The following is a 10,249-nucleotide window of genomic DNA, read 5'->3' on the forward strand; positions in this document are numbered from 1 at the left end:
TATATGGTGGGGGCCCCCGCCCCCCCCGGGGGGGGGGGGGGGGGGGGGGGGAGAGGCTGCGGGGACTGGTCTAGCTCTGAGGTTCAGGTGAGTATATCTTTTTTTATTCTCGTCCCTCGACGAAATTGAGCATTTAACCCTTGAGGTTCGGGCGCAGCCCCAATGCATGGGTAACGACTGCATGGGTTAAAATCTGGTGACCGCTCAATGCCAGTCAAAAAAAAAATCTATAAAGGCAGCCAATCCCATGGCTGCACACACACTTTGGCGCTTGCGGAGAAACCTCCAACTGGTAGCCTTCGACTTTCCTCGGGTGCTGTTTTTTTTCATACCACACTGTCAACTGCATCTGTGCGAGCGAACTTCCCACCTTACACCGCTTGACATTTTTGTTGCAAGCAATGGAATGGATAGCACATGCCCGAGTACCTGCAGATGTGCCGCTCACGGCATCCAATCCAACAGCAGCAAGCTGGAGGTCCGCTCATGTGGTTACATATAAATATTCCGTAACGGAAACCCTCATGTGTCTGAAATGAGACGCGCCACAATGGCCTCCAGCGTGCAATTTAATTTTAAAAAAATACTTCTGTCAGACGCATCATGAGGACAACCTAATGCATTCTGATGAGGTTTTCAAGTTCTAAACTACAATGACAGAGCGTCATAATACAGCGCTAATGGATATTAATCTACATCGCCAAAGGTCTGAGGACCTCTGACCATCGCACCAACATGAGCTGATTGTAGACATCTGACCATCGCACAACATGAGCTAGTTGTAGACACCTGATCATCACCCCTATATGAGCTGGCTGTGGACATCTGACCTTCACACATATGAGCTGGTTGTAGACACCTGACCATCACCCCTATACGAGCTGGTTGTAGACATCTGACCATCACACCTATATGAGCTGGTTGTAGACATCTGACCATCACTCCTATATGAGCTGGTTGTAGACATCTGACCATCACTCCTATATGAGCTGGTTGTAGACATCTGACCATCACTCCTATATGAGCTGGTTGTAGACATCTGACCATCACCCCTATACGAGCTGGTTGTAGACACCCGACCATCACACCTATATGAGCTGGCTGGAGACATCTGACCATCACCCCTGTATGAGCTGGTTGTAGACATCTGACCATCACATCTATATGAGCTGGTTGAAGACATCTGACCATCACTCCTATATGAGCTGGTTGTAGACACCTGACCATCCCACCTAGATGAGCTGCTTGTGGAGTCCTGACCATCACACCTATATGATCTTGTTTTGGACACCTGACCATCACTCCTATATGAGCTGGTTGTAGACACTTGACCATTACACCTATATGAGCTGGTTGTAGACACTTGACCATCACACCTATGTGAGCTGGTTGTAGACACTTGACCATCACACCTATATGAGCTGGTTGAGGACACCAGACCATCACTCCTATATGAGCTGCTTGTGGACACCTGATCATCACTCCTATATGAGCTGCTTATGGACACCTGACCATCACTGGTATATGAGCTGCTTGTGGACACCTGACCATCACACCTAGATGAGCTTCTTGTGGAGTCCTGACCATCACACCTATATGATCTTGTTTTTGACACCTGACCAGCACCCCTATATGATCTGGTTGTGGTCTATTAATATGGATTTGCCTCCCACCCCCCACGGCCATTAATATATAGTTGGCCTCACTTTGTGGCTATAACATCGTCCATTCTTCTAGGAAGGCTTTTCACAAGATTTTGGAGTGTGTCTGTGGGAAATTGTCCCCTTTTCTGAGGTCAGTTACAGCAATCGGTCCTACAGTGGAATCCAGTGCCGTGTGAAACAATGTCTGCATTCTTCCAGAGCGCACATAACGCTGTGAACATGGCGCATAAATAAAAACCCAACTGGCGTGCGACGAGATGCATTTTTCCTGTGCAGAGGTACTTGTTTTTCCTTGCCTTAAAGCTCGCACACGCCGCAGCAGTGTTTACGTCCTGTAAAGAGCTCACACCGGCAACATCAAATCTACTGTAAGACCCCAAAGAACATCAGCTTCCAAGTCCAGGGTCTGTCCACATCTGTGGACACAAGTGCCGGCCAAACAGAGCTCGCCCTGGCTTCCCAAGTGTCAAAACGCAACAGGGGCAACCACACTTCGATGTTATGTGCATGAATAAAACTTTATCGTTCCAGGGACAAAAAAAATACAGGAGATACGCCAGATCCTCCTCACGCACACAGGGTGTCTACATTTAAGCCCTGTTTTAAGTGAAAAGCATCAGAGTGAGGAGATTCTTGTTTTTTTTGTCTGGAACAATAAAGTTTCATTGATGCCGATGTCATCACTTTCCCAGGGGTAGCCTCTAAGCTGCAGAAAAAGTACAAGTCCCATCATGCCTCAGCATCTGGAAGTTAGGCCGGTAGCTGTCACTCTTGTAATGCCTTGTAGTTCCACAACAGCTGGAGGGCCCATGTTTGGCTACCCCTGCAATATACCATGGGGAAAGGGTGGCATAATGTGGACCTGCAGCTGTACTTTAACTACAAATCCCAACATGCCTCTGGGAGCCATGCCTGCAACTGTCAGTCTTGCAATGCCTCATGGGACTTTGTAGTTCCAGAGTCAGATGTGAAACCCTCCCTTGCCTCCTAAAGCTACTCACTCAGGGGGTCAGTGCTTAAGACAGGGGTGGCCAAACTCCGGCCCTCCAGCTGTGGTGAAACTACAAATCCCATGATGCATCTCTCACCGGGAGTCATGTCTGCGGCTGTGAGAATCTTGCAATGCCTCATGGGATTTGTAGTTCCACCACAGCTGGAGGGCCAGAGTTTGGCCTACCCCTGGCTTAAGACAATCACAGTATTCACTAATGTGTCCATTTTGGCAGAACTACAACTTCAAGCATGACGTGTGAAGGAGTCGCCAGGGCGCCAACAACAAACCGCAATACTGACAGCTGTGTTTTGGCTAGAAGCACATACCCCCCCTAAGGTAGGTGGACAAATTAATACAGAATTCAGGAGCCAGTCTGTCCAATCCAGGAGCCAGCGGGATTTTTGTAGGAGCCGGCTCTATTGACAACTACAGAAAACCTCAATAGTTTGGTGCCAACTGTCACTTTGGAAGAAGATTGGCTACTTCGCTCCAGGGATTTCTCCAGCCCTGCCCTGAGCTTCATTCACATAGTGGATTCAGCCTGTACACCAGCGGGAAGCCACGGAATTCTGCGGCTGTTCACACATGGGAGTGCTTACATACAGCTAGGGTCGGATGAACGGACCTGCATGCATATGGAATCTGTCCCTAGCCGCATGTAACCGCACACAGAGCTCCTGTCCCTGGCCGTGCCTGATCGCACGCCCTTGTGGACACCTGACCATCACACCTAGCTCTAGAAGAGAACCAGTCAGAGCACACATAAAACAGAACGCTTTGCTGACTTGTTTTTAACGTTCCAGGCTGTCATCCTGATCCATCCTATACTGAACAGTGAATTTGGATCGCCTATCATCTATTCCAGGGGTAGGCAAACTCCAGCCTTGCAGCTGTTGTGCCACTACAACCCATTGCGATGCATTGCGAGGCTCTGGCAGCCACAGGCATGACTCCCAGGAGGCATAAAGGGATTTGTAGTTTCAACACAGCTGGAGGGTCTGAGTTGGCCTACCCCCTGCTCTATACAGTGAGCTACAGTGTGGTGCGGCGGGGATGGAGATGACAGCCATAGATTTCAAAATAAGTGAGCAAAGGCAGCTTTCATATATCTGTTATGACATGTTCCTTTTAGAGCAGGGGAGGGAAAACTCCAGCCGTGGTGAGACTACAAACCCCATCATGGAATTGTCACCACTCCTCATGGGATTGTAGTTACACCACAGCTGGAGGACCAGCATTTGCCCACCCCTGCGTTAGGCTGCACCTGAGAGACGTACAGGGCTGCCCCTTGAAAATACTAGCTGCCTGGTTGTCCGGCGTCATCATTCCCAAATCATAGACTGGGAACATGCAATCAGGCGTGCGCAGCTCCGTCCCTCCAGCTGTTGTAGAACTACAAGTCCCATAAGCCACTGCTAGACTCTGAAAGCCACAGGCATGACTCCTAGTGGCAGAGGCATGATGGGATTTATAGGTAAAGCACAGCTGGAGGGCCGGAGTTGCCCACTCCTGCCAGTGACAGTATTAAAGTCAGGGGATCAATATGACAACCAGCATTCTTCTGAGAGGTCTGTGATGGCAGCCTACATTATTCTCTTGTGACAGGTTCTCTTTAAAGTAGCCCATTGCCCCCAAGATGTGCCGTGCTCCTGAATGCTTTGTCTCATCCGGTGTGTTGGGCCCCGTAGCCACCCCCCTCGCCAGTCATGTGACACACTCCGGAGATCAGTTACCTCTTCCAGCTCATCCTTGGCATCCAGGCTGGTGGAGATGAATAACTTGCTATTGGCTTTCTGTTCCATGGCGGGGCGCTGGGTGTCACCGTTCTGTGTTTATGCCGTCTGGGGGGTGAGGACTGTCATATGAATGGGGGGTCAGAAATGAAAATATGGATTGGGGGACTTTAGTGATAGTGGATATGGTGACATCTAGACTAGATTGGGGGGTCTGCTTATTGGGGGTTTATAAAACACCAAAACTGCTTTTTTGGAGGGCTACAAAAAGAATTGGAACTGTATTGAGGAATAAGGATCACCGGCTATGTATGAGAGGATCTATAGGATATGTGGGCCCCTGGAGTTTTGAGTGTTGTAAGGGGCCCTTGGCAATGCAATTAAGGATTAAGAAGCCCCAGGCTCTTTATTATGAGGCCCTTTAAGTTAAGAGTGGCCCCTGATTGGTAGGCTGAAGGTCCCAGTCCTTCTACAGGAACATGGGATAGCCAATGGTAGCAGAGGGTCCAAATGTGAGTATGGGGCCGGTTACTACTGGCACTGTGGGGTATATAGAGCCAAGCTGTAAGTTAGAGGCCCAATAGGAAAGAAGGGGACCCTGGCTGCGTACTGGGGAACCTATGAGACTTCAGGGGCCACCAGCTGTCTGTTAGGGGCCTATGTGTAAAAAGGGGGCCCTGGAAGAATATTGGGGATCCCACAGGAAGAGAGGGGCCCTGTCTGTCTATTGGGGATCCTGCAGGAGGAGATGGACCTTTGGCTGACTAGCAGTGGTCTACAGGTTTGAGGGGCACCTGCTATGATTTGGGGATCCTACAGGAAAAAAAGGGGCCTCAGACTATCTATTACTCTCCCACAGGGTATGAGGGGCCCCTGGCTGCCTATAGGGGAACCTACAGGGAAGGAGGGGCCCCTAATTTTTTATTGGGGATGCTATAAGGAAGTAAGGGCTGGCTGACTATTATTATCCTCGAGGTTATGAGGGGTCCCTGGCTGTCTATTATTACCCTCGAGGTTATGAGGGGTCCCTGGCTATCTTTAAGGGGCCTATTGGGAATGAGGGCTCTGCCTGGCTTGCGTGAACCTAAGTCGTTCACTGGGGGACCTATGGAAGTTCAGGGGCCCTATAAGAAGTGTGGGGCCCCTGGCTGAATACTGGGGCGCTTTTCTCCGCTGCCCCCCGGCTCTCTCACCCCCTCTCCTAGCACACACAGGAAACCATCCAGAGCCCAACAACCGGCCGGAAGCGCCCGCCCCCCTCGATAGCCACCATCCAATCACAGAGCGGGTAGCCATTGGACTGACAGGAGATCGCACCGCCCTCCGACGTGACGTAATTGCTTCCACCAATAGCAACCGGGCAAGACTTGCGCGAGGAGGAAGCGTGTAGCCTGTCACGTGATTTCTCTTCGGCGGGGACTCCGCCATGTTTGTTGAGGGCACATGAGCTCGAGGAGGTGATATTTCTGATTGGCTGAGAAACGGGTTTCGTCATCGGGGAGCGCCGGAAATACTACTACAGTGAATTCTGGAGCGCAGGAGAGTGTTCTGTGTTGCCAATAGTAAACCCTTTAACTGTTGCCTATAGCAACTTCCCACTTCCTCATCGTCTTTGCACTACATTGTGGGAGTTTGAATTGAAGCCAGTCATGAGAAGAATAGACAGGTGGCCACCTAAAATACTTGTTGCCTCACGTGACTCTAATATGTGACAGCAGAATGGTCTCCATACAGGGCCCCTGAGGTGACTCCATCCACTGGGCTACACAGCTGACAATCGCCTCAGATCTGCCCCTGGTGCCCGGGGAGTTTTGTAAAGAGATATAGAGCAGGTCACATGATTCTGAAAATAAAACCACCGACCGCCGTCATATGACCTAAATGCTAAGCGGCCCAGGTCACGTTGGCTAGCGGGAGCCTTGTGGATGTTTCATATCATTAGTGACTGCAGCGAATTCATAGAGAGTCAGCACGGCACCATCAGGAAGCAGAGGTTGTATATATAGCGAGGTAATATGTCTGTTTTTCTGGATCCAGACAGCTTGGCCAGGTCAGAGACGTCTTGCACCCACAATGCAGTGCGGCCAGCGATCAGACAAGGAATCTGCACGCTAGGAGAGATCGTCACTCTGCTGCCTGTCTCTGCGCAGAGGTATTTATCCCGTATCAAGTGTATTAGAGATATATCATGTGATGATTATTATTTATTGATACCATAACCGGACTTCACGCATTCAGCGACAACCTGATGTCTCCACATAACACATGGTTAGAAACACGGGTCCCTATCAGGGCAAAACAACGGGTTCTCTTGATAAACCCAACAACCCCTCCCCCATTCTCTGCACCATAATCCCCTCCGGCTCCCTTCATAGTTTGGTACTTCCAGGAGTGGGGAATCATGTGACCTCCTCCTAGTGTGCTCTCATGTGACCTCTTCCTAGGGTGCTCTCATGTGACCTCTTCCTAGGGTGCTCTCATGTGACCTCCACCTAGGATGCTCTCATGTGACCTCCTCCTAGGGTGCTCTCATGTGACCTCCTAGGGTGCTCTCATGTGACCTCCTCCTAGGGTGCTTTCATGTGACCTCCTCCTAGGGTGCTCTCATGTGACCTCCTCCTAGGGTGCTCTCATGTGACTTCTGCCTATGGTGCTCTCATGTGACCTCCTCCTAGGGTGCTTTCATGTGACCTCCTCCTAGGGTGCTCTCATGTGACCTCCTCCTAGGGTGCTCTCATGTGACTTCTGCCTATGGTGCTCTCATGTGACCTCCTCCTAGGGTACTTTCATGTGACCTCCTCCTAGGGTGCTCTCATGTGACCTCCGCCTAGGGTGCGTTCATGTAAACTCCTCCTAGGGTGCTCTCGTGTGACCTCCGCCTAGGGTGCGTTCATGTAAACTCCTCCTAGGGTGCTCTCGTGTGACCTCCGCCTAGGGTGCGTTCATGTAAACTCCTCCTAGGGTGCTCTCGTGTGACCTCCGCCTAGGGTGCGTTCATGTAAACTCCTCCTAGGGTGCTCTCGTGTGACCTCCGCCTAGGGTGCGTTCATGTAAACTCCTCCTAGGGTGCTCTCGTGTGACCTCCGCCTAGGGTGCGTTCATGTAAACTCCTCCTAGGGTGCTCTCGTGTGACCTCCGCCTAGGGTGCGTTCATGTAAACTCCTCCTAGGGTGCTCTCGTGTGACCTCCGCCTAGGGTGCGTTCATGTAAACTCCTCCTAGGGTGCTCTCGTGTGACCTCCGCCTAGGGTGCGTTCATGTAAACTCCTCCTAGGGTGCTCTCGTGTGACCTCCGCCTAGGGTGCGTTCATGTAAACTCCTCCTAGGGTGCTCTCGTGTGACCTCCGCCTAGGGTGCGTTCATGTAAACTCCTCCTAGGGTGCTCTCGTGTGACCTCCGCCTAGGGTGCGTTCATGTAAACTCCTCCTAGGGTGCTCTCGTGTGACCTCCGCCTAGGGTGCGTTCATGTAAACTCCTCCTAGGGTGCTCTCGTGTGACCTCCGCCTAGGGTGCGTTCATGTAAACTCCTCCTAGGGTGCTCTCGTGTGACCTCCGCCTAGGGTGCGTTCATGTAAACTCCTCCTAGGGTGCTCTCGTGTGACCTCCGCCTAGGGTGCGTTCATGTAAACTCCTCCTAGGGTGCTCTCGTGTGACCTCCGCCTAGGGTGCGTTCATGTAAACTCCTCCTAGGGTGCTCTCGTGTGACCTCCGCCTAGGGTGCGTTCATGTAAACTCCTCCTAGGGTGCTCTCGTGTGACCTCCGCCTAGGGTGCGTTCATGTAAACTCCTCCTAGGGTGCTCTCGTGTGACCTCCGCCTAGGGTGCGTTCATGTAAACTCCTCCTAGGGTGCTCTCGTGTGACCTCCGCCTAGGGTGCGTTCATGTAAACTCCTCCTAGGGTGCTCTCGTGTGACCTCCGCCTAGGGTGCGTTCATGTAAACTCCTCCTAGGGTGCTCTCGTGTGACCTCCGCCTAGGGTGCGTTCATGTAAACTCCTCCTAGGGTGCTCTCGTGTGACCTCCGCCTAGGGTGCGTTCATGTAAACTCCTCCTAGGGTGCTCTCGTGTGACCTCCGCCTAGGGTGCGTTCATGTAAACTCCTCCTAGGGTGCTCTCGTGTGACCTCCGCCTAGGGTGCGTTCATGTAAACTCCTCCTAGGGTGCTCTCGTGTGACCTCCGCCTAGGGTGCGTTCATGTAAACTCCTCCTAGGGTGCTCTCGTGTGACCTCCGCCTAGGGTGCGTTCATGTAAACTCCTCCTAGGGTGCTCTCGTGTGACCTCCGCCTAGGGTGCGTTCATGTAAACTCCTCCTAGGGTGCTCTCGTGTGACCTCCGCCTAGGGTGCTCTCATGTGACCTCCTCCTAGGGTGCTCTCATGTGACCTTCTCCTAGGGTGCTCTCATGTAACCTCCTCCTGGGGTGCTCTCATGTGAGCTCCTCCTGGGGTGCTCTCATGTGAGCTCCTCCTGGGGTGCTCTCATGTGACCTCCTCCTAGGGTGCTTTCATGTGACCTCCGCCTAGGTTGCTCTCATGTGACCTTTCCTAGGGTGCTCTCATGTGACCTCCTAGGATGCTCTCATGTGACTTCCTCCTAGGGTGCTCTCATGTGACCTCCTCCTAGGGTGCTCTCATGTGACCTCCTAGGATGCTCTCATGTGACTTCCTCCTAGAGTGCGCTAATGCGACCTCCTCCTGGGGTGCTCTGGGCAGCCAATCACCAGACAGACCAGTGGGGGCCGTGATTATCACCGGCTCTATCAAGAGAACCTGTCACTTAAATGAGGAAAGTGACAGATCCTCTTCAATGTCTGCCATTCATGGTAGTCGTGTAGGAAATTTTTAGGCTGGATTGCACTTCCTGCCAAGAGCACAACTCAGGTCAGCTTCAAGCAGTGGCTGCGCGCCATTCTCCTCCCCTTCTTCAACAATGCAGTTTCCTTCCAATATGACCAGAGCATATAGTTCACAATGGTGAGACCTCCCACCGTCCTCATCCCCCTGCTCCTATAATAGGCTCCCTGAAGTCTGATGAGAGATTGATGACACATTGCACACAATACGGCAACTCCAACACTGTCCATGGTTTTTGGGGCTGGGAGTTTAATCCTTGGTCCGATTGTTTGACATATAGTGTAATGCGGGGGGGTGCGCTCGGGTATGGGTTGGAGAGGGTTACTGTCCTGTGACTGGCAGTGCTGTAGCATTTGTACTCTTGCAGCACGTATTTTGAAAGATTTTAGCAATTTCCCTGGGGTGGCCGATCTCACTGTCTACAGAACAGAAGTACACTATATTGCCAAAAGTATTGGGCCCCTCCCCCTCCAAATCATTGGTTTCAGGTGTTCCGTGACATTTCCTTGCTACTAAATATTCCGCGGGCCCCTGTTACTGGTATAACAAAGTGGAAGCAACTGGGAACCATGGCAACTCAGCCAGGAAGTGGTAGGCCACGTAAACAGACAGAGCGGGGTCAGCGCATGCTGAAGCGCACAGTGCGCAGAAGTCACCAACTGTCTGCAGAGTCAGCCCCAGAACAATGACACACTGACAGTTGGGGGTCCCAGAACAATGACACACAAAATTTTGGGGTCCCAGAACAATGACACACTGACACTTGGGGGTCCCACAACCATGACACATGGGAGCCCCAGAACAATGACAGACTGACAAGGGTACATACACTTGGGGGTACAGAACAATAGCACGCAGACACTTGGGGGTCCCACAACAATGACACACTGACACTTGGGGCCCCAGAACAATGGCACGCAGACACTGGGGGGCCCCAGGACACAACAGTAGGACATATAAAGCTCCTTCTCGCACATTATTTCTATACATTGTTGCTCCTCTGAGCG

General features: G+C 51.7%; 1 protein-coding gene across 3 annotated transcripts in view; it reads right to left on the reverse strand.

Moving 5' to 3' along the window:
• The window catches only part of INTS3 (integrator complex subunit 3), an 80,844-nt gene extending 76,318 nt beyond the window's left edge, over window positions 1-4,526 (reverse strand). For all 3 annotated transcript variants that reach the window (XM_018572357.1, XM_018572356.1, XM_018572355.1), the window contains exon 1: window positions 4,392-4,526. In XM_018572357.1, the coding sequence (XP_018427859.1) occupies window positions 4,392-4,460 (69 nt within the window). In that variant the 5' untranslated portion in view covers window positions 4,461-4,526. The remainder of the gene's footprint in view (window positions 1-4,391) is intronic.
• Between the last annotated feature and the right edge of the window lie 5,723 nt (window positions 4,527-10,249).

This window comes from Nanorana parkeri, unplaced genomic scaffold (genome assembly GCF_000935625.1).
Source record: "Nanorana parkeri isolate BGI_ZX_2015 unplaced genomic scaffold, ASM93562v1 scaffold2006, whole genome shotgun sequence".
NCBI classification, from domain to species: domain Eukaryota; kingdom Metazoa; phylum Chordata; class Amphibia; order Anura; family Dicroglossidae; genus Nanorana; species Nanorana parkeri.